We start from the raw sequence: 23,261 nt of genomic DNA, 5'->3' as shown, positions 1-23,261 counted from the left end.
TTTCTGTACCATCCCCTCTGGAAGCTATGTATTTCTGATATCCACTGTGAGCTACAGATATCCCTTCAAATCAGTGGATCAAAGAATGAAACTTAAACACTTGATTATCACTCCAAAGTAGCCACCAATTATTCTTTTATTGTTTATAATGTAGATGAGCTAGTCTCTCCTTTCATATGTAAGAAAAAGTAGTCAACTCACCTTAGTCCTTGTCAAAGCTTCTAAAGAAGGGTCTGCAACTGTGGGATCTTAACAAATATGTAACTTTTCTAAGCCTCGGTCTCCTCATCTTGACGTGGGGATAGTCCTTTCTTCTTGTTAGGGTGGTGGCAGTATTTGGAGGTATAATATTCCTATTGTAGTGTCTGGCACATATAGGTGCTCAGGAAGTGGGCAATAGTGTTTATCGCTATAATTGGGAGATAGTAATAATCCAGCATGTGATGACATTGAAGCAGAGGCTCCTGAAAACCTGTTTGTACCTGTGATGCTCCCCGGCCTTTAGCCAAGAGTCTATCGTGTGAGACCATTTTAATATGAGTTACAAAAAATTATTACTATTTTAAGTCTCTTTAGTTAGATATTTTCTACTCTGGGAAGCTGCCCCTGGCCCCTTAGTCTATGTGAGATGCCCCTCTGGGTGCCCTCACCTCCTTGCTTCCTTCCATCGTAGCCCTTCCCAAGCTGGTCCTTCTCCCTCCCTGACCTGCTGGTCAGGGCATGGATGCTGGCTGCGTGGATGTTGAGAAGCTTTGACTTGCTGTTCTGTGCGTTCCTACTAGTTAGTGAAAATGGGGAGCTTGTCATCCAGTGGTGCAGGTTGCTTTTCAGATGAGAAAGGGGATGACCCTTTAGAGCCTGGTTGGTGTGGAGGCTGTTTGTATAACAGTGAGGGTCAGGCCATCCCCCTCCCAGGAGGGGCTGGCAGGGGGGCCACTGCCCCAAGCCCCGAGCCTCCCAGCATGCTTCTGTCTCCTAGGTCGGGAACTACAAGCGGACTGTGAAGCGGATCGACGATGGCCACCGCCTGTGCAATGACCTCATGAACTGCCTGCATGAGCGGGCGCGCATTGAGAAGGCGTATGCGCAGCAGCTCACCGAGTGGGCCCGGCGCTGGAGGCAGCTTGTGGAGAAGGGTAGGGAGGCCCTTGACCAGGGCAGCTCTGGGTAAATTGGTGACCTCTCTGTGCCAGTTTCCTCTCTTATAAAGAAGTGGACAGGAGTGTGCCTCACAGTTTGTGTTTTGTTTGGGAGAGCAGCAGGGTGCTGTCACCCAGCAGCATAGGCAGCATGAGACTTCTGCCCCTTTCCTTAAGACAGGACTGCTCTGGGGGCAGCATATGAGTCTTCCATGGCAACCCCTCTCACCCACAGAATATGCTGTGCTTGCCCATCTAACCTAGAACAGCTCCCGAAGCACCCAAACTTGAGTAAGCTCCTTTCAAATCAGAGGCCTGGCTGCCCAGCACCGTGGTTCTGACAGAACTGTTGATTTGTGGGCGTGGCCATGGAGCAAGTCAGATGGGACTAGATGGTGACATACAGCAAGGCTTCTGGTTTTGAATTTTAATGGAATAACAGATTTTGCCTATCTCCCTCCCTAGCTGAACAGAAGACTCTGGAGCTTAGTGACAGGAAGGTGCTGTGGGTGTGGACTGTGCTCAGAGCACACTTCCCAGCGGTAGAGGGGGAGCTTGATTGATTATGGGGTTTCCTGGGACAGAGCAGGTTAGTAGTTGTTTCTCGGCATCTGTTTTGGAGCATGTTCTTCTATCGTGCCGTGACTGCTCTTCTCAAAGGCGCCAACCAGAGGTGCTAGGCCACTGGCTGAGGGGTCCTAGAGGGCAGGGCCCCTGGGCTGCTCCTGCCAGCTCTAGACCAGCTTCCTGTCTCCCTTGGTGCTGAGATGGGTTGTCTGTTGGGCTTAGCACAGTGATGGGCATGGATTAGGTGCCAGGGAGTGGGTCGGCTGTGTGTGGGTGAAGAGTAGCCAGGGATGGACCCACTCCCTTAGTAAATGGTAACTGTGGTCATTTATTTCTACCTCTCAGGCTCCAGCTGTCAGCACAATCCTTTCTGTCCATTCAGAGCTTGAGGTTCACAAAGCACTTGCCCCCCTCATCTGGGGGATCCTGCCAGTGCATTGCAGACCTAGGCAGGACAGGGAGCTGCTGGTTTCATAGCTGCGAGGGATTGGAGGGGCTACCTATCCACAGTCATCCCCCCCCTCCCCACCAGTGCATCTGTAGGCATTACCCAGCTCAAACAGTAATTGTCCCATGTGAGCACCTTGAAGACAGAACCTGCAGCTTCCATTTTATTCCCAGCTTCTGCCTCTCTCTCTCCCTCCCTGACCTCATGTCACCCCATACCCTCAAAATGACAGGCCAGATTATGAATTTCCTTCCCGAGAACTATGAGTGAGGTGACTCAGGTACCCCTACTCAGCTATCTAGAGATTTCCATCTGGACAGTGGGTTCCTGCCTCCAACTCTCTTTCCTCCCCCAAGACAGGGCTTCTGTTCTGCTAAGGGGCAGTCCTCCATTCCACAGGCCATTCTCTAGTTCCTATTCTGAGCGGGCTCTTCCTGGGAGTGAATAACAGAGATTCTGGGCCTCATCCCCTAGAGCAGTGGTCCCCAACCTTTTTTTGGCCACGGAGCGGTTTAATGTCAGAAAATATTTTCACGGACCAGCCTTTAGGGTGGGACGGATAAATGTATCATGTAACCGAGACAAGCGTCAAGAGTGAGTCTTAGACAGATGTAACAGAGGGAATCTGGTTATTTTTAAAAAATAAAACATCGTTCAGATTTAAATATAAATAAAACGGAAATAATGTAAGTTATTTATTCTTTCTCTGTGGACCGGTATCAAATGGCCCATGGACCGGTACCGGTCTGCTGCCTGGGGTCGGGAACCTTTTTGACTGAGAGAGCCATGAACGCCACATATTTTAAAATGTAATTCCGTGAGAGCCATACAACGACCCGTGTACCTTATGCATTATCCAATAAAAATTTGGTGTTGTCGCAGAGGACAGCTGTGATTGGCTCCAGCTACCCACAACCGTGAACATGAGCGGTAGGAAATGAATGGATTGTCATACATGAGAATGTTTTATATTTTTAACGTTATTATTTTTTTTATTAAAGATTTGTCTGCGAGCCAGATGCAGCCATCAAAAGAGCCACATCTGGCTCGCGAGCCATAGGTTCCCAACCCCTGCCCTAGAGAGTAGGGTGTGTGGTCCCACGGAGGGGACCACAGTGTTGAGAAACCCAGAGAGGGAAGTGGCTTGGAGAGAGAAGTCAGCTCACTTCAGGAGGCCCCTCCTTCTACAGCCAGCCTTATACAAATTAAAACTGCCAAAATTTGAGTTTTTAAGGAGCCCAGTGACTTTAAAAAAGGAAATTTGTGTAATCCCCCAAATTTCCCTAACAAAAGTATGGCCAGTTCAGCTTCAGTTCCTTATTATTTTCATCATCCCAGGAACTGAAAAAAGAACAGCCACTGAGAGAAAAGTGTCTGAAACAGCCAAGAGGAACCCTCCAGGCCAGACACCAGGCTGCTGGCCTGCAGTCCCGACAGCTCAGGGGCTGGCAGGAAATCCCCACCCAGGGGCCTGTCCCGCAGTGGCAAGTGACCACCAGCTTTTCTCCTGTGCAGGGCCTCAGTACGGAACAGTGGAGAAGGCTTGGATGGCCATCATGTCTGAGGCGGAGAAGGTGAGTGAGCTTCACCTGGAGGTAAAGGCCTCGCTGATGAATGAGGACTTCGAGAAGATCAAGAACTGGCAGAAGGAGGCCTTTCACAAGCAGATGATGGGTGGCTTCAAGGAGACCAAGGAAGCCGAGGACGGCTTTCGGAAGGCACAGAAGCCCTGGGCCAAGAAGCTGAAAGAGGTACGCCCTCCTGTAGGCTCTTCCCTGCTTGCAGGCCTGTGCTCCTGGCCAGTGACCTCCTGGCCTTAGTGCTCCCCCCACACTCCAGGAATTCCTGCCATCTGTCAGCATCAGAAATAGAGAAAGGGCCACCAAGCATGCCAGAAGCCCTTAGTGGCTGACATTTACCCAAGTTCCCAACTTAAATTTAATCCTTATTAACCCATTTTATAGTCAGGAAACTGAGGATCAGAACCACACACTGGTGATACAGCTCAAAACCAAAACTCTTACCCACTAACAATACTTTCCCCAAACCTGGGAATTGTTTGCTGGAGGGATTTAAAACCCCTTTGAGCCTGACCTGTGGTGGCGCAGTGGATAAAGCGTCGACCTGGAATGCTGAGGTTACCGGTTCAAAACCCTAGGTAGGCTTGCCTGGTTAAGGCACATACAGGAAGCAACAACTACAAGTTGATGCTTCCTGCTTCTCACCTCCCCTTCTCTCCTCCCCCTCCCCCAAAATCAGCAAATAAAATCTTTCAAAAAAATAAATAAGAGCCCCTTTGGGCTAGTAGAAAGGATTAATTTACTTTTTTTTCTTTCTCTACTATGGGTGTTGCTCTCAAATTTGAAAATGATACTGAGATTTCTTTTTCTGAAAATAGCAACTGAAGTCATTGAATCTTGTCCAGCCTCAGCTAGTTGGAGGCTTTCAGACATGCACATATAGCCCCTCCCCACCCTCAGCACTGGCAGACCTCATTCCTCTAGGGTAGAGATGCTGCTTCCTTCCATCCCCTCCCTCTCCCCTGGCCCTCCTCCTCTGTAGAATCACTCCATCAGACCTGGATCTTCTGGTTGGAATAGTCTTTCCTTCTTTTCTCTTTGTCTTGGCCTTTTCCATGTCTCCCTCTCTTCCTTTTTGTCCCTGGCCCCATTTGTAATGACAGTATCACCCTCATGAGGCCATGGTTACAAACTCATCTCCTCTCCAAAATGAAATCTGTGATTCTGGCTCAAGTAAGGAACATCCTTTAAATAAATTATACATACGTCAGTATCTATATGCACACATGTGTGTATTTACATAGCCATTAAAAATTATGAAAAATTTGGTCTATGACCCCACCTCCCAGTACTACCCCCTCTTGTGTTAGGTTTCTCCTGTGACACTTTGCATTTGCTCTTCCCACTGCCCGCATGCTTTTCCCTCAGATGGCCAGCCCCCTTTACCTTTCTGCTCCATGTCATTTGGTGTTGCTTTCTCCATGCAGCGCCACTGGACAAGCCCCACCACCAGCTTCTCGTCTCTCTTCTTTGCATTCTCCTCCTTGGCACTCATCACCTTCTAATTTACCCTGGACTTGAACTATTTCTTGTAGTTGCCTCCCCAGCTACACCGTAGCCCATGAATGCCCCAGGTTCTTTGTCTGGTGCTATACCTCTGGTGCCTAGAACCTTGCCCAACACAAAGCTGGTAGCAGTCGATGTCTGTTGAATGAAGTCCTCTGTTATCTATCCACTTGTAATTATTCTGAACACCCAGCTTTGTACCTGCTTTTTCCTTGTCTCCTGATAGCACAAAGCACTTCCCATGGTCTGTGTAGCCTCAGGTGAGGATTTTTTTTTTTAATTTATTTTTTTTATTTTTCTGAAGCTGGAAATGGGGAGAGACAGTCAGACAGACTCTCGCATACGCCCGACTGGGATCCATCCGGCACGCCCACCAGGGGGCGACGCTCTGCCCCTCCGGGGCGTCGCTCTGTTGCGACCAGAGCCACTCTAGCGCCTGGGGCAGAGGCCAAGGAGCCATTCCCAGTGCCCGCGCTATCTTTGCTCTAATGGAGCCTCGCTGTGGGAGGGGAAGAGAGAGTCAGAGAGGAAGGAGAGGGGGAGGGGTGGAGAAGCAGATGGGCGCTTCTCCTGTGTGCCCTGGCTGGGAATCGACCCCGGGACTTCTGTACACCAGGCCGACGCTCTACCACTGAGCCAACCGGCCAGGGCCAGGTGAGGATTTTGACCTTTCAGAATCACGATGTTCAGGAACTCCTTCTCCCTGTAGGTCGAAGCTGCTAAGAAAGCCTACCACGCAGCGTGCAAAGAGGAGAAATTGGCAATATCGCGAGAAAGCAATAGCAAAGTGGACCCATCCCTCAACCCTGAACAGCTTAAGAAATTGCAAGACAAAGTAGAAAAATGCAAGCAAGATGTTCTTAAGGTAAGAAGCGCACTTTACATGATGAGTGCACCGCGCCTGTGTCTGGCACATGGGGAGCCTTTGAGCTGCTTGGTTGCGTAGGTGGATAGAGGGATGCAGATCAGATAAAATACATTCCTGCCCTCAGGAGTGTCTCTCCAGAGCCCATTGTGCCCACTTCAGGATTGGGCAGAGCAGTGATTCCTGTGCTGGCTCAAGGGTCGGGTGCTGGGGCGGGAAGGACTTGGAGATGTGGGTGTCCACAGCGGGGACCCAGTGTCTGAGCTATTATGAAGGGTTTTGAGGACTGAATTGCCAGTGGCCTTCAAAGTGAGGAGCTTTCCATACTGCTGACAGGGAGCCACTGAAGGAGGAAGGGCAGAGGTGTGGGGGCAGATGGTCTAGAGGGATCACTCCTGAGTGGGAGTGAGTCCCGTCAAAGAGTAGAGGCAGTGCACTGGGACCACAGGGACCTCAAGGGCCAGGAGCAGGGAGGATTTTTCCAGCAGCCTCCATGGTAAAGGCCATAAAGCGGTGTGGGCAGAGGCTGCAGGAGCTCGGGGGTGGTGGGACAGCAGCTTTCAGTCAAAAAGAGACAGTGAACAGCTTGGCCTTGGCTAGTTGGCTCAGTGGTAGAGTGTCAGCCCAGCGTGTGGAAGTCCCCGGTTCAATTCCCAGCCAGGGCCCACAGGAGAAGCGCCCATCTGCTCTCTATCCTTTCTCTCTATCTCTCTCCTTTCTCTCTATCTCTCTCCTTTCTCTCTCTATCTCTCTTTTCTCTCTATCTCTCTCCTTTCTCTCTATCTCTCCCCCTCCTGCAGCCAAGGCTCCATCAGAGCAATGGCCCAGATGGGCAGAGCATCACCTCCTAGTGGGCATGCTGGTTGGATCCTGGTTGGACTCATGTGGGAGTCTGTTTCTCTGCTTCCCCGCTTCTCACTTCTGAAAAATAAAAATAAAAAATTTTTGATTAAAAGAAAAAAGAAGAGACAGGAAACAGGTAGTATAGCTTCCTGGATGCCTTTCTTGTCTTCCACTGTGAAGGGGGGTTCCCTCTTTTCCCTTGCAGTGGATTAGTGAGATGAACAAATGGGGTGTTAGTGAAGGGCTTTTCAGAGTGGCAGGGCTCTGCCTGAAAGGTCTAAGTCACAGAACTTAAACAAGAGACAGTATCTGGTAATTTCATAGTTACCAGGAAGAGGGCAAGAGGCTTTCTTATGAAAGTCACCCAGGCTGGCTGGCTGGCTTAATATTGTCACCTGATAAGTCTAGATACTGATGAATTCAGAAGTGGTGGAAAGGGACAGAGGCCTTGAGGACCTGTGTGGCACAGAGCCTGTCTTGTTTCCTCTCGGCTGGAGGGCTTCAGGCCAAATGGCAGTGAACCCTCCCATGTGCTGTGTGGATTTTCTTGTAGACCAAAGAGAAGTATGAGAAGTCCCTGAAGGAGCTGGACCAGGGCACCCCTCAGTACATGGAGAACATGGAACAGGTGTTTGAGCAGTGCCAGCAGTTTGAGGAGAAGCGCCTGCGCTTCTTCCGGGAAGTTCTGCTGGAGGTTCAGAAGCACCTAGACCTGTCAAATGTGTCCAGGTAAGTGTCTTTGTAGTCACATAGCACATCACAATGAAGGCAGTGGAATGTTGGTTTTGAGCAAAACTCAGTAGCTGCTTGCCACACTGGGGATGGCAGTGTTTGTCAGGCCCTGCCATAGTCCCTCAGTTCTCCTGCCCAGGAAGGGCCCTTCTGTGGAGCCTGTCTGCAGCTGCACAGAAAGCTGGTCATTGGCCTGAGCCAGATGGCCTCTTACCATGCAATAAGGGTTCCTGCTTTGCTAGCTCTATGTACAGCACTCTGGGTCTGCACAGCTCAGACCAGCCACAGCAGGTGAATTTGAAATCAACCCAGTGTAAGTCCAGCATTTCCAGACTGGCATGCCTGTGCCCATGATGGTCTGACTTTGAGGCCCCTTATGAGCCCGTTCCATCCAGACCAGCTGGCTGCCAGTTCGGTTGTTGACTTCTCAGTGGTTTTAGACCTGGGCAGCACAGACCCTCGGAGGATCAGTTCTGACTTGTGTGTGGAGGTTGGGCTATTTCTTCTGTACTTTCCTGTCTTTGGTCCAGTGACACCTTTGTTCAGAGGTCTGGGCTAACCGTGGACATAGACTTTTTCATCCACAGAGCAGAGCCATTTAGAACTGACTCACTAGCCAATGCTTAACAGGACATAAAACTCCCTTTGTCTCCTTCTGTATAAAAAACGAAAGCAACAATTACTCAACTGCACTGCTGCCATTTAATTAATCTTTATAACAGTCTGTGAAGTAGGCGGCATGGTCCCCCATCCTATTGATGAGGAAGCTAGGGCTGGGTGAGGTGAAGTGGCTTGCCTAAGGCCACACAGCTGGCTCAGGCAGGGCAGGGCTGCGTCAGGCTCTTCTGGGTGTAGGATAACTCCCATATGTGAGTGCTTGTCCTGTATTGGCATGTCCGGCCTTACTTAGTCCTCCTAGTTACCCTGGCGAATAGACGGTGTAATCGTGTCCTGGGGCACATTCTGAGGTACTGAGGGCTAGGACTTCACATATCTTTTGGAGGACATAATTCAACACATAGCAGATGGCATTATGCCTACTCGGGTGGAGGAAACTGAAGCCCAGAGAGGGTAAATGATTTGCCAGTCATACAGATTAGGAGCGAACATGCCAGTACCCGCAGTGATACATACTCCTGTTCGATGTAGAGTTTTCTAGGAAGGTGAGCTGCTGTGAGCTGTCAGCAGAAGGTGTCCCCACCCCAGGGACCCTTTGATATTGCCTTTGCGTGGCTGAGTATAAATAAACATCCAGCTTTTTGAAGGAATGAGGAGGAACTTTCCTGACACAGGATTCTGGGTCTGATTAAATGGGACCACCCACATTGGTGGCCTGTGTGGCCCAGATGCTGGTGCTTTTTGTATTTTCGGATACAGAGCAAAGCCACGTGTTGCTGCCTACTGATTAAAGCTGACTTGTTAGAAGCCAGAGCTATGGCTTCCATGCCATGGTTGTTGTTGATCATTTGTGCACATTGAGGCCAGATGATCACCAGCCGAGCCAGGTAGTTTTGATCCGCAATGTAAAGTCAGCTAGAGTGTGGCTGCTGGCCTCAGTGCCCACCATGGCCAGCCCCTGGACTAGGACGAGTAGTGGCTGTCCCTGTCTTCTGAAAGAATTATGCTTCTCTCTCTGATTTAGCTACAAAAACATTTACCGTGACCTGGAGCAGAGCATCAAAGCTGCTGACGCAGTGGAGGACCTGAGGTGGTTCAGAGCCAACCACGGGCCAGGCATGTCCATGAACTGGCCACAGTTTGAGGTAAGAGGAGGCTGCACCCGTGAACCCCTCGGCCCAGCAGGGGCCTGGACCCACAGGATCGAATCATGCACTCTCTTTCTTGTTTCAACTCTGCACTGGCCTTTGTCCTATTTAGAAGGCAGCTGTTACCCACAGCTATACTAGAAAGCAAGGTGATGTTTAATTTTCTGGGGCTCTAAGCATTTCTGAAGGGGGCCTTCTGACTCTAGGGAAGGTGAAATTATGTTCTTTCTTGTTAAGAACTTTGATAGCCACTTGACCACTGGCATTCTCTCACAATGAGTCCTAGGAGCTGCAGGACATGCAGGAACTCCCCCCACCACACACACCTGGTTCCTTGCCCTACCCTGAGAGTGGCCGGGAAGGGAGTGGCCATAGTGCATGACAGGCTTGGTGGACCCTGGGCACCAGCTCAGCCACCCCTGGTCCAGGCTAAAAGGGGAGCCTCGTCTCAGTGTGTAGCTCTTCCCCTTCCTCCTTCACAGTTAAATCAACAAGTTTGGATTCAGGATTAACTTTTCTCTTTTCCCATTTTCATGGGTCTGAGTCTTCCAATGTCTTTACATGCAAAATGCCTGGGGATCTCGGACTCTTCTAGTCTTAGGATTGGGTCACTAGGCCCTCACCCCCATGTCCTCCACCTCCGTAGTAGAAGAGAAGTCAGTGAGCGTAAGTCGTGCCTCCCTGTTCTCTGAGATCAGAGACTCCCCCTTTTTGTGGGGAAGCATGGCCTCTCCTGGGAGGACGCTGGGAGTGACTCTGCCTCGGACTCAGCCAAGCGGCTGCTCAACTCAGCACAGCCAAGGCTTGTGGTCAGGTCCCACCTCTCTGCTCACCGGCTGTGTGTGTTGAGCAAGTCACTTGCCCTGTCTGTGACTCCCATGTCCCATGTGTGAAGTGCGATGACAACAGCAGCTATCTCCTCAGTTGGCCGGGGCTTCAGTGGCCTGGGCCATGCTGGGGTTTGGCCATGGGCCAACCACACAGAAGCTGGCTGGGCCCCATCCTGGCCTACAGTTTCGCCAGTCCTCACCATGTCCCTGTTTTCTGGAGCTTCTAGAGAAAGCTTCTTCAGATAACTGTGGGTCCCTGCCACTGAGCACCCAGCCGCCTGCATCATTTTTAGGACATCTCCCCACAGGAGGCCAAGAGCAAGCTGTGCCCCTTCCACAGAGGCATTAGGACAAAACAGGCCCAGGGGCTTTTTCGAATGGAAGTGAGCCTAGAGGAAAGAGGAGAAGGCACGCAGCCTCCACCCCCCAGGAAGCCACACTGGGAAGAAGCAAGTTGATGATGTACCTTGTGCACACAACTGGGGCTGCACCCCTCGGGGTTTACTGCACTCACTCTACCCCCCCCCCCCCCACCACCTCCCCAGCCTCTCAGGGTATCTGTGAGTAGGCAGTACCCAGTCTGGGAAGGAAAATTCCCCAGGCTGTCTCACTGGGTGGGGTCTGGGCAAGAGTCCATGGGCAGCGCCTCTCTGCAGATGCGGGGGCCTGGGAACCAGTGCCACATGTGGCACACACAGCTCTTAGTGGCTCATGCTTCCCTGTCTCTAATGGAATTATTTGTTTTTGTTTTCCATGCTACAAGGATGAAGTAAGTTACTGTTTTATGGCTAACTACTGAATTGTAAGCCTTCTGCAGTGTGTATCTAGCCCACGTGGGTCTGTGTGGGGTCCATAGCCTGGTTCTGGGAACAGATACTGGGGAAGGAACTGTGGCAGCAGTCAGCCTGCTGATTTTGTTGTCCAGGTTAACAGCTGGGTCTTCCTTTCAAAGTCAGTCTGGGTTGACCACATCAGCTCTTGCAAGCTACTCAAACACATTTATATTTGCTGTGATGTCTCAAGTTCCAGTTGAGTTGTTGGTCATCTTATTTCCATTGAGAAATAAAGAAAGAGGTGACCTGGTCTGCTACTAACTGTGCAAATAGTAACTTTTTCTTTCTGGGTCTTGGTTTCCTCATCTGAGAATTGTTAGACTTGCCGTTTCTAAGATGGCATCTAACCCGAGATTCTGTAACTGCATGTGAGCATGGCTAGGGACTCAGTCACACTAAGTGCTAGCTTAGTTCAGGTTGTTTGATGATGAGTGCAGTTGGGAGGGAGGGAGCTCATCACACGTGCATACTTTTGATCTTCTGGAAAATCATGCTGTGGCTCCTTCCTTCTTTTCCCCCTGCTCCCAGTGTTTTCCAGGGCAGGTGATAAAAGCCTGTTGACATGCTGGGCAATAGTGAACCTTTGGGGAGATGAATACTTTGCTTTGTTACCCCTCTCCCTTTGCAAATGCTCCTTTACACTGAAAAGGAATAACAGAGCGCTAGGGAGGACGCCCTCCTTTGGAGACTCAAGTGATCAGTTAGCTATCTGCATCCTTGATGATGCATGTCCACCCAGCTGATCTTACTTGCACCCAGGTTTGTGTTCTCCATCGCAGGCTTGCCCGGATCCCCACAGCGAGCTTTCTTGCACCCTGGGAACCAGAGACAGTTTAGGGCATGGGTTGGAAGGGTCTCCAGCTTTGAAGGCCAAGCCCCCACCCTGTGTTTTAGACTGATGTGGCCTCAAACAAATGAGCTTCCCACTTTCTCTCCCTTGCTGCCTGTTGCCCAGGAGTGGTCTGCAGACATGAATCGAACTCTCAGCCGGAGAGAGAAGAAGAAGGCCACTGATGGCGTCACCCTGACAGGCATCAACCAAACGGGTGACCAGGCTCTGCAAAACAAGCCCAGCAGGTGGGTGTGGGCAGCCTCCATCCCTGGGCTGTGCATGGGCCCGAATGTCCCCAGCTTGGACACCTAGGAGAGTCCCCAGTGGAGCCTTGCTGGGACCCCAGTGGGCATTTGTCAAGATGCTTCTTGGGTGCTTGAGTTTGTTGGGCGGGGCCCCAGAGCATCTCTGGGGGAAGATCATCTGTCTGTCAGGTGCCAGAGCTGTAGAAAGATCCTTAGAGAGAGCCTTAGCCACAAACATGCTTCGGGCCCTAAATGAGGGAAAGAGCTGGTGTCAGGTAGTGGTCATTATGTGTCCCCAGTGGTGCACACAGGCAGGCGAGGTCACTGTTGGTTCCTCTAGGCGAATGCAGGTATCTTTCCCAGGTTTGTACTTCTCCACGCTGTATGCAGGTGCCTGCTGGGGAGGAGGAGGGAGACAAGAAATCATTGTCACATGTCCCCTTCTTGAAATCACCTCTTTGTTGAGAGCCTTGGTTATTTCTCATTGTTTGCTGAAACTAAATTTGGATAGAAGAGGTGGCACTGAGGTCATTAGAAGTTCCTGGAAAGTGTGTGCTAGACAAGGCCTGCCCCCACCCCAGAGTCCCCATTAGATAAGCAGTGCCACCCTCTGCAGAGCTGTGGGCAGGCTGCCCTTCCCTGGGATCCACACCTGCCTCACAGCCCCCAGCCCAGAGGCCTCCATCAAACAGAATGATAAGACATCCACCTGATGTTACATCCCGTGATCATGGCTTCCTAGGAAGGGTCAGCAAAGCTTCCGGAGCCTTTATGCAGCCCCAGGCACTGAGACCCCCACTCAGACTCCCTGGGCAGACGTGGCCTGTCCTCTTTCACCTGCTTTGTTACTGTCTGAGCAGGTGGGCTTGGTTAAGTGACTAGAGCAGCAGCAGTATGCACCACCCCAGGGATCAGGCCAGCACCAGTGTGACTGGGGTGAGGGTGGGGAGGATGAGCTACCACCCTGGGGGAGCTAGGGTTGTCTAGGCTGCCTGGGCACCTGGGCTGCTGCACAAATTCACTGCCCAGGACCAACCCACTCAGAAAGTCAGCTAGAGAAATATGCCAAGGAGAGAGGAGGGCCTGATGGTCTCAGTGGGCAGGCTTGGGTCCAGCAGCCTTCACCAGCCTCAGGGGTTACTCTGGTGCCATTTGATGCATTTCTTCCCCTTCTCTCCCCAGCTCTGAGCCATCTCTCCAGCACTTTGAGTACCTGCTCCATGCAGCCCTGGACTTGCTGGCGAGAGGTGGTGCTGGCCACCAGAGCCCTGCCCTGTCGTTTAGTGTTCAGGTCCCTCAGCTCAGAGTTACACAGTGGGGTGCTGGGTGCTAGAGGGCCTTTCTTACTTTTTTCTGTCTGTTCTGCACTTAGCACCTACAGTCCTGGCATCCTATCACCCCTGGCTGTCAGCCCTCAGGCCAGACTTAGGTCTGACTTCTCTCTGGTGCTCCCGGCCTGGAACACAGTAGGCAGTTGCCAGAGTTGTGTAGGTCAGTGGTCCCCAACCCCCGGGCCGCGGACCGGTACCAGTCCGTGGGCCATTTGGTACTGGTCCACAGAGAAAGAATAAATAACTTACATTATTTCCGTTTTATTTATATTTAAGTCTGAACAATGCTTAATTCTAAAAAATGACCAGATTCCCTCTGTTACATCCGTCTAAGACTCACTCTTGACGCTTGTCTCAATCATGTGATACATTTATCCGTCCCACCCTAAAGGCCGGTCTGTGAAAATATTTTCTGACATTAAACCAGTCCATGGCCCAAAAAAGGTTGGGGACCACTGGTGTAGGTGGATCTTCTCTCTCTGCAACACAAAAGGGGTTCTTCTTTCCTAGATAGGGCGGTTCAGTGGGCTCTGGTGCTGCTTTTGGAAGTTCCAGGCCCAGAGAAAGCAGGGAAAGAGGCCACTGGACCTATTAGTAATCAGAGGAGGAGGAGTGTGCTGTGCTGTGGGTTCTGGAGAGCTCTGGGAGCCACCCTCCTCTCATCAACGGGGCTTGGAGCCCCTTGGGCTGAGCCTACAGCTGTCTGGCCTGCCAACTCGCAGGAATGGGGAGGACTGGACAGTCCCCGTGCGTCCTCAGGGCTCCTGTTTGGGGCAGACTGTGTCCAGATGCAAGTAGGGAAAATGCAAATCTGTTGTCTCTTAGACATTTAAATGTGTTTAACAGCCAAATGTTTTGCTGCAACACTTTCTGCTCAGACAACATATTCCTCCATCTGATTTATGCCTTTAGCCCCTGGCCCTGTGATCCTGCAGCTGGGAGCACCCAGGACTTCAGGGGCTGCTGAGCTGAGGTCCCCTGAAAGCTCTCTCTCTCCCCATAGTGACCTTAGTGTCCCGAGCAACCCCACACGGTCAGCGCAGTCACTGTCCAGCTACAACCCCTTCGAGGATGAGGACGACACAGGGAGCACCGTCAGTGAGAAGGAGGACATTAAGGCCAAAAAGTTGGTGAACAAACGCTTCCCTCTGGTTTCCACCTCGCTCGCTCTATCTTTCTCCTTCTCTCTATCCAGGGTCTCGTTCCCTCGGCTCTCACAGCAATGCATGAGGCCCACAGGCAGTGACCCGGCTGACAGCTGTGGACAGTCTCTGGCTTTTCGATTTCTCAGGGAGGGGGCCACTAGTTAACAATCTGTGGTTGCTTTTTCTCTGTCCTCCATTAACCATAGTCAAGGCTTCAGCACAGGAAGACAGGCCTGCTGGGTGGTCTTGCTGGAGCCAGCCAGCCCTGCCTCTGCCAGGAGCTGTTGTGGGCCCTGACAGACTGCGCTGTGAAGCTGGGGGCTGTGCTCCTACAGTCCCCAGGGCCTCATGCCTCTGGCAGCCCCATGCTCAGGTCCCGGGTCAACCCTTTCTTGCAGCGTGAGCAGCTACGAGAAGACGCAGAGCTACCCCACTGACTGGTCAGATGATGAATCTAACAACCCATTCTCCTCCACGGATGCCAATGGGGACTCCAATCCATTTGATGAGGATGCCACCTCGGGGACAGAAGTGCGGGTCCGGGCCCTTTATGACTATGAGGGGCAGGAGCACGATGAGCTGAGCTTCAAGGCTGGTAGGTGGCTCCCCACTGGCATCTGGGCGAATGTTTCCAACCTGCTGAGGAGGCTTGTTGTATTGAAAGTCTGCTAAAACTTCTCCCAGTTTCATGTGTGGGGTGTCCCCCCCCCACCACTTCGGAAGGAGCAGATGCTCAATGCCAGAGCTTAACAGTGAGGTGCCCTTGTGTAGCTGGGCAAGGCCTGGGCACAGCAGTGCACTGGAGCAGGAGATGCTGGTCGCCAGGACCACTCAGCTCCCCCAGACCTCTCCAGAAGCAGCTGGCCCCAGGTCCCCAAGGGCAAAGCCTTTCTCCAGAGGTCCTCAGTTGGTGGAGGGGCCCCTGGCAAGCTGCCTTGCCCGGACTCCAGAGTACACTCAGTGTGCCCTGTGTTTGCAGAGGCTCATCTTAGAGGCAGTGCCTTTCAAACTTGCTCCCTGCAGCCATGTTGTAGTCACAGTCACCATCAACACACCTCTGTTGCCAGTAGCTAAAACCTTCGTGTTACAGAACAGTCTGGATCTTGCTTACAAGGCTCTGCATGCAGACATTTTCTATCCTGGCTTTTTTTTTTTTTAAACGTTGGCTGCAGTTTACCAAGATAGGTTGCAGCTCTCGGCTTGAAAAGACTTCGAGCCTGTCTAAGGAGGCTCTCACAGCTTAGCACCACAGTGGGCCCAAAGGGTCCAAGGTCCTTCTTCTGAATTGCCCCTTGTCAAAGCCACCCTGGATCCAGCATCTACCCCTCCAAGGGAGGCCGGGCCAGAACTCAGCCAGCCCAGGCTGACGGTGCCCCTCCACTCGGGCTGCTCCTTGGGGACAAACCCCCACATCCGACTCCCTCTGCTGGCGGGGTGGTACACGAGGGGTTGTATCTGAAGGTCCCTGCTCCTAAAAGTCCTGCAGGAGCCTGGGAAGAGGAACCTTCAGCCTCCGCCCCTTCGCACTCAGCAGGCCAGCGGCTGTCCCCAGATGCTCCAGCCCAGGCTTGGTCATCAGGCATCCCTGGCTGATTATACAAAGTTTGTATGTGCCTTTAAACATCTTTGTCTAGTTTTCTGATATCTTTGGTTGGAGTTGTTTTCCCTCTACTTTGTTGACTTATTTATTTAAATGTGTAATTCTTTCTCAAGCTTATCTATTGGATTTGTTCAGCAATTTTATAGATTTAAATTGTTTCCTTCTGCTCCGAGTGAATTGTCAGAAGCAAACTGACTGAAAGTAACATTTCTAATCACCACTTTATATTTTTACAACTTGGAAGCTTTCCTATCACTTTTGTTATTTTTTACGATGTGACATTAGTTCCCAGCCAGTGCTGCTATCTTCTGTCTTTGGCATGCTCTGGCTGCTTGCCACCTGTCTGGGGCTTGGGCGCACTTTTAGCCATGCGGAAGCATTGCCTTGCTAGTGTCTCACTGTGGCCTGGGAGCCTGCGAGGGCAGAATGAGATCCAGGGTCCCAGTGCTGGCCCTATACTCACTCCTGATGCTGCTAAGTCAGATTTACATGAACCAGGGCTGACAAGTGGCCTGGGGCCCATCTGTGACCCAGCTCCAGGAGGAATGACCATTTCATATGGGAATAATGGCGTACCAGGCACTGTCTTGTGTTCTTTTGTGTTATAACTGGTAGTCCCCACAGCAGCCTATCCACAGATGAGGACACAGGGCCAGGGCAGTTTGTCCAGTCTCCTAGCCTGTGACAGAAGCTCTGGGATTTGAACCCAGCAGCCCTGGGTTCTGGGCCACAGGCATCTTGGTTAGTATTACTGCTACTTAAACAAAGAGAGTCAGGGAAATATTACTAAACAAGGCACTAAACTGCAACTAAGCCGAAAAATGGACCAAAATGCCAACGAGAAATACAAAGCTGCAAACTGAACAATAAAGAACTCGCACCTGGGGCTACCAGTCTTCCCATTCCTGCCCCTGAGAAGGCCGGAGGCTACCGAACTTTCCATCCTGGCCCCTGAGAAGGCCTGGGATTACCAGTCATCCCGTCCTGGCCCCTGAGAAGGCCTGGGATTACCAGTCATCCCGTCCTGGCCCCTGAGAAGGCCTGGGATTACCAGTCATCCCGTCCTGGCCCCTGAGAAGGCCTGGGGCTACTGATCTTTCTGTCCTGCCCCTGAGCTGAGGGTTCCCACTGCCTCTACCAGGTAGGTGCTCACAGCCAGAGCCCAGGCAGCTCCTTGCCTGTACCCTGGCTCTGGTGCTGCTCTGTCTGAAGGTCAAACTTGGACCTTCCCTCACCACAGCCCTGATCGTACCTGTGGTCCTTATCCCTTGGTCTGGCCCCTTGAGGGACCAGGGCTCCTTCTGTCTCTCATCTATGAATCTCCTCTGCCACCCAGGACCTGGTCTGAGGAAGGTGAAGGAACAAACGAAAGATAAATCAAACCACTTGACAGCCATGGGGAGATTCCAGAGCTGGACCAATGGCTTTCATCTTAGTCAGGGGAGGTTGATTTTTTTTTAAGTCAGAGGACATACCCTGAGCTGGGTGAAAGAATGATGGGTGCTCACCCTTCCACAGCCTGCATTCTGGACACAGATTTAAGTAAAGGCCCAAGGACCATGGCAACAGTGCTGGAGGAGACCTAAGAGGAGCGAGTGGGCAAAGCCCAGGGGAGGGAGATGGCCACCGTGAAAGCAGTCCTCTGACCTGGCCTGGGGTGGTCAGGAAGGCAAAGGCCTGTAGCCTCTTTTGTGTGTGAGAAAGAGATGAGAAGCATCAATTCTTCATTGCAGCATCTTAATTATTCATTGATTGCTTCTCATACGTGCCTTGACTGGTGGGCTCCAACAATGCCAGTGACCTTGGGCTCAAGCCAGTGATCATGGGATCATGTCTATGATCCCACGCTCAAGCTGGTGAACCTGTGCTCAAGCCGGCGACCTTGGAGTTTTGAACCTGGGACCTCAGCATCCCAGGTCTACCCTCTACTGTACCACCACTGGTCAGGAAGGCCTGCAGCCTTAATTTTGGAGTCTCTATGGGAGCCACTATGGCATCTGGGAGCTGCTTGTTGAAGGGTGACTATGTGAGAGCTGTCTTTTTAGATTTCTGAGAAGCCCCTGAAAAGATACCTTAAAATGCAATGTAGTAGAGAAACAAGCCCAGAAGAATACGTGTCTCTCCCACCCACAGTAGAGAGCCTCTGTGGGCCGGGGTGAAGTCTAAGATATGACAGAGACTGACCCAGTGGTTAGTGTGTCATCTGCCAGCTCACCAAGACCCCTAACCTTTTTGTCTTGCAGGGGACGAGCTGACCAAGATAGAGGATGAGGATGAGCAGGGTTGGTGCAAGGGGCGCTTGGACAATGGACAGGTTGGCCTGTACCCAGCAAATTACGTCGAGGCAATCCAGTGACAGCCCGATGGGCCAGCTGGTGGAGGTGTGGGCCCCAGCAGCTCCGTTAGCCATCGGCCTGGGCAGCACTTTGGCACTTCCAGCCGGCCATGTGGGTGTCCACTCCTTTTCCTGTAAAAGATGATGGTTCCATTGTTCTTGGCTTCATGGTGTCTCTTGAAGACAGACGAGCCGGTCATTTCACCTGGGACTTGGCACCATTCTCTGTGCAGATGGAGAGATCCGAGCACAGGGAGAGCAGTACAGCAGACGCCCCACCTGCCCTGCTCACTGTGCGGCTATCATGGAGCTGTATGTTTTTGCCTGTCTTTCCGCCCTCTTGGCCTCAATGGTGGGTTCCACTGATTCTGCTCCACTGATTCCTTTCTCTGATGCGCTCATCATCCTCACCTTAAATGAACACATTTACATGCTATTTTCTGAGGTTTTTAATTTAAAGGCTATGTACAGTTGTACTTTTTTATATCCTTGTCCATCCATTCATTATTGCTTAAATTATAGCACAGGTTAACGTACACCAGGCTTGCGGAAGTGGTACCTCTGTTTCCGTGTTGTGCTGTTACCTGACCATGCCACTGCTTGGGGCCGGCTGCAAGAGCCTGGCTCATTTAGACATGGTATTTGAGGCCAGAGCTCACAATAGAGGGTGGGAACACGTGGTAGGTTTCTACTGTGAATGTGTGGGTTTTGTAAATAGCCTTATGCAGTAGTGCCCAAAGTCACCATATTTAAAAGCTGTTTCCACTCTCTTTGTGCTTGAAATCTTACTCTTGCAGATTAATTCTGTCAGTGATGTGGAAGATTAAAACAGAAAAGACTAGCTGTTCAGGTGAACACATCTATAGATTCAAATGCTCTATATTAGACTTTCATGTCCTGGTGTATAATCTGTATATATTATTTGATATTCAGAGAATCTAAAGAGCTTGTCTACTGTTCTCATGAGATTTTAAAGGCTCTTAACAGTGGACTTAATTTGTAAACACTGCTTGAAGACCGTGGCATTTGGGTCCAGGCCTGGCTGGTGGGCTGGGTGGGCCTCCTCCAGGGTTGGGACATGGGCCCTAGGCCTCTGAAGTGGACACTTCTGGAGGGAGTCTGTCTTTGCTGGCCAGCTGAGGTCCACCTGCTAACTGGCCTTCGTCCCTCCGTAGCAGAACACTGTAAAACTCCCAGATCTTTCCAGCAGTTGCATTCCAGCCATCAATGTTGCTTGTGAGCAAACAAAAGGTGGGTCTCACTCCATAGCACAAGGGTCTCGTCTGAGTGTCCTTGGTCATCAGGGAGCTGACGTGCTGCAGCAGGAAACTACACTGTAATCAAGGGCGGGGAGGGGTTGGGAAAGCTTTTATTTTGTGTAACTCCAACGTTGGAGAAATGGCCGCTGCCATCACAAGCTATGCATTTACTCTGTGTTCCAGTGAGCTTGATGTCTTGCTTGGAAAGTGGACGTGTGTATGTTTATTTTGAAGATTTACCAGCAGAAATCCTCATTCCTTTGCTACAAATTACCAAAAATTGTCAAGTCTTTTCAGTTCAGGAGTTTCTTTAGATGTATAGTATTTTAGGGGGGAAAAATCAATAAACACTTGATTTTGTGAGTGTGACAGTCTCTGTGCCATGCATGTACCTCACACTCATGCCAGCTGGTGGCATGCAGCAGCCTTGGAGCCAGGTGAGATTCTAGGCACAGACTGCTGCCTGAGGGCTGTGTCCCTGTTCCACTGCCTCTGCTACACCAAGGTTGTGGATTTTGAGGCATCTGAGCCCCTCAGGGTTCTCCTTTCCCCAAAACCTGCCACTGTTTGGCCTGGGCTTCCCAGCTGAGCAGCAGGCTGGTGCTTTCCTTCCTTCCTGAGGCCCAAACAGCAGGACCAGACCAGAGACCGCTTGTCGCCCGGTCTCCCTGAACACATTTCCTGAGCACCTGCTGTGCGCTGGGCCCTGTGCTCTGCTCTGACATCTGTGCAGACCATGCCCATCTCAGCCTGACCAGGCAGTGGCGCAGTGGATAGAGTGTCAGACTGGCACTCAGAGAACCCATCTTCAGAACCTTGAGGTTGCTAGCTTGAGCGCGGGCTCATCCGGCTTGAGTGCGGGTTGCTGGCTTGAGCCCAAGGTCACTGGCTTGAGCAAGGGGTCACTCTCTCTGCTATAGCTCTCTGGTCAAGGCACATATGAGAAAGGGATCAGTGAACAACGAAGGTACCGCAACAAAGAATTGATGCTTCTCATCTCTCTCCCTTCCTGTCCTTATCTGTCTCTCTCTCTGTGTCTGTCATACACACACAAAAACATGACCATCTCTGAACACCCCCAGGGGCAGGGTGAGTCTTCCCCCATTTCTCTTTGACAGAGGAAGAAACAGGCTCTGAGAGCCAGACTCCCCTGAGCAGGCCCTGTAGAGCCGTGCTGCTGAGTGAAATCCCCTCTGAACCCTCCATCCACGTGTGGGTTAAGTGAGAAAAAAGCCAGAGCGAGGCAAGAAGAGATGAGGGCTGCTGTGGCCACACTCACCACCTAGGGAAGCGCCCATCGGGGCACCGGGCCCCCACAGGAGCCAGCAGTGAGGTGGGCAGCCACCATGTGGCATCAGTTTGCCCAGCTCACAAAGTGCCCAGGACAAAACTGTCATCTAGGTGCCTGGTCTGCTGGGTGGTGGAGCGCCTGCTCCTCACTTCCAAGGCGGTGTTGGAGGCCACTAGAGCTGCCTGCTGCCCACAGAGGGCCCAGAGCAGGGTCCCGGGGCACTTGGTGAGCTCATGCACTGTCATGACAGCCCATGGGGAGGCTGGAGTCACCCCACTTTACAGGGACTCAGAAGGTTTAGAAACTAGTGAGTTGCCTAAGGTCCCATGACAGAACTGTGATTTAAACACACATCTGCAGGACTCTTAAGGTCAAGTCCTTCTTTTATCCCTCCCCTGACCGATAGAGAGCGCTGTGTGAGCAGGAGGAGCCCTCAAAGCCTGGATGGAACAACCTCTGCTCAGCAAGGCCCTCTTCACAGCCTCCTGTCCTCCCCAGAGCTCCTACAGGAATCCTGAGGGTTCTCGCTGCCCACCTGCCCACTTCTGTCCTGGCTCTTTCCCCAGGAGAGAGTGGTGCCTGCCTTCCCAGCTGGATGGGTAAAGTAAGGGGTGAAAGGCCACAAAAACTCAGGATGTGGTGATGAGTGACACCCTGTTCTCCCAGTCCCCAGCTGGGACCCCCTGGCATCATTGGCTGCCCCTTCCACACCGTCCATGCAGGGCCAGTAAGCCCTCCTCGCTCCTCTTCCTTCCCCCTCCCACAGCCACTGCCCAGGCCCAGCTGCTCCTTCTCACAGGTCACAGCTGTGTCTTGACCACCCTCTGGTCCCTGGAGCTCTAGGCTCCTGTCCCAGTTCCCTCTTCTCAGCATGGAGCTGGGGAGGGGAAGCTTTATCCTCCTCTCCAAATCCCATGGTAATACCCAGAGAGCAAGCAAGCTGTAGTCCAGTGACCCAGCGAGGCCTCTGGCTCTGTCAAAGCTTAAACTAAAATACTGGGCCTTCTGAGATCCCTGCAGACAGGACAGGGCTGGCCTCTGTGTCCCTAGCTTCATTGTAGGATCCTTGTCCACTGAAACGTGCAGGTCCTCGCCCTGTGCCTGGCCTGGTCTTTGCTGGGTGCCCTATGGGCTATGCCAAGGCCTTGGGTACTAGGAGCCAGCCCTGGAAGAAAACTGCTCACAATCCATCGGTACAGGGATGGGGGAGGTTGAGAAGGTTCCCTGTGGGCCACCTGACCAAACCCCTCTTTCCTGGGGAAACTGAGGCCAAGTGAGGGGAAGTGGCATGCCTGTGGTCACAGAGCAAGTAGTTGGGGGTTCTAAGTAAGGCCTAACCCTGAGTAACCCCTCCAAGCAGGAAGTCACTTTGGTTCCTGGGTTTCATTCATTCACCAAACATTTATTGAGCACCTACTGTGTGCAAGACTTGGTGGTCCCAGGACAGACATGAAGAAGGGACTTTAGGGAGCTCGGGTGGGCCAAGGAGGGATGGAATCATTCTGACACTAGCACAGGGGTAGCCAGAGTGGAGGGGGCAGGATGGTCCCCTGAGGGTGTGCAGGGTCGATCCTAGCAGACTACAAGCCTCAGGAAGTCAGGAAAAACACGATCTTCTAACCCCACTCCAAGGCCCTAAGGGGTCCTTGAGCTGTTCCTCCAACCTCCAGTAGGAAGCATCTCCACCCCTGTGGGAACGGAAGCCTCTCTAAGCCTCAGTCTCCATCAAGTGGGAATGACCTCAGGGGTGCCCAGAACTGAGAGACCTTGCCAGGCCTCCTGTAGGTGCCTATAAGCTGCCTCTCCTCCTCAACCCTTCTTGTAGCTCATGCACTGTCAGGTTCGAGACCCCTCTCTTTCCAGGGTGGCAGCTGCTGTCTGCTCCCCTCCCCAGCCCACTCTTCCCTAGGTGAGGCAGGCTGATGCCCCTCCCAGGGGCTGCCCCACACACCTGCAGGAGGTGTATGCCCCTCCCTGGGCCTCAATTTTTTCATGGGAGGGTGTGCAGGGCCCTCTGGACTGGACCTCTTTGGTCCCTGTGGTGGGAGCGAGCAGAGGGCCTAGGGCCAGGATGGAGACAGCTCCATAGTGCCTCAGGAGAGCAGTCCCAGGCA

General features: G+C 52.0%; 1 protein-coding gene across 10 annotated transcripts in view; it reads left to right on the top strand.

Annotated features, from left to right (window-relative positions):
- The window catches only part of PACSIN2 (protein kinase C and casein kinase substrate in neurons 2), a 162,556-nt gene extending 142,331 nt beyond the window's left edge, over positions 1–20,225 (top strand). For 8 of the 10 annotated variants that reach the window (XM_066358595.1, XM_066358590.1, XM_066358593.1 and 5 more), the window contains 9 exons: positions 980–1,136; positions 3,670–3,905; positions 5,950–6,105; positions 7,502–7,677; positions 9,323–9,443; positions 12,065–12,186; positions 14,521–14,643; positions 15,061–15,257; positions 18,506–20,225. In XM_066358595.1, the coding sequence (XP_066214692.1) occupies positions 980–1,136; positions 3,670–3,905; positions 5,950–6,105; positions 7,502–7,677; positions 9,323–9,443; positions 12,065–12,186; positions 14,521–14,643; positions 15,061–15,257; positions 18,506–18,618 (1,401 nt within the window). In that variant the 3' untranslated portion in view covers positions 18,619–20,225. The remainder of the gene's footprint in view (positions 1–979; positions 1,137–3,669; positions 3,906–5,949; positions 6,106–7,501; positions 7,678–9,322; positions 9,444–12,064; positions 12,187–14,520; positions 14,644–15,060; positions 15,258–18,505) is intronic. The other 2 variants (XM_066358597.1, XM_066358596.1) reach the window with 1 other exon arrangement.
- The last annotated feature ends 3,036 nt before the right edge of the window (positions 20,226–23,261 follow it).

This window comes from Saccopteryx leptura, chromosome 1 (assembly GCF_036850995.1).
Source record: "Saccopteryx leptura isolate mSacLep1 chromosome 1, mSacLep1_pri_phased_curated, whole genome shotgun sequence".
Lineage (NCBI taxonomy): Eukaryota > Metazoa > Chordata > Mammalia > Chiroptera > Emballonuridae > Saccopteryx > Saccopteryx leptura.
The sequence above is the reverse complement of the archived record's forward strand: the minus strand, read 5'-3'. Positions and strand labels throughout refer to the sequence as shown.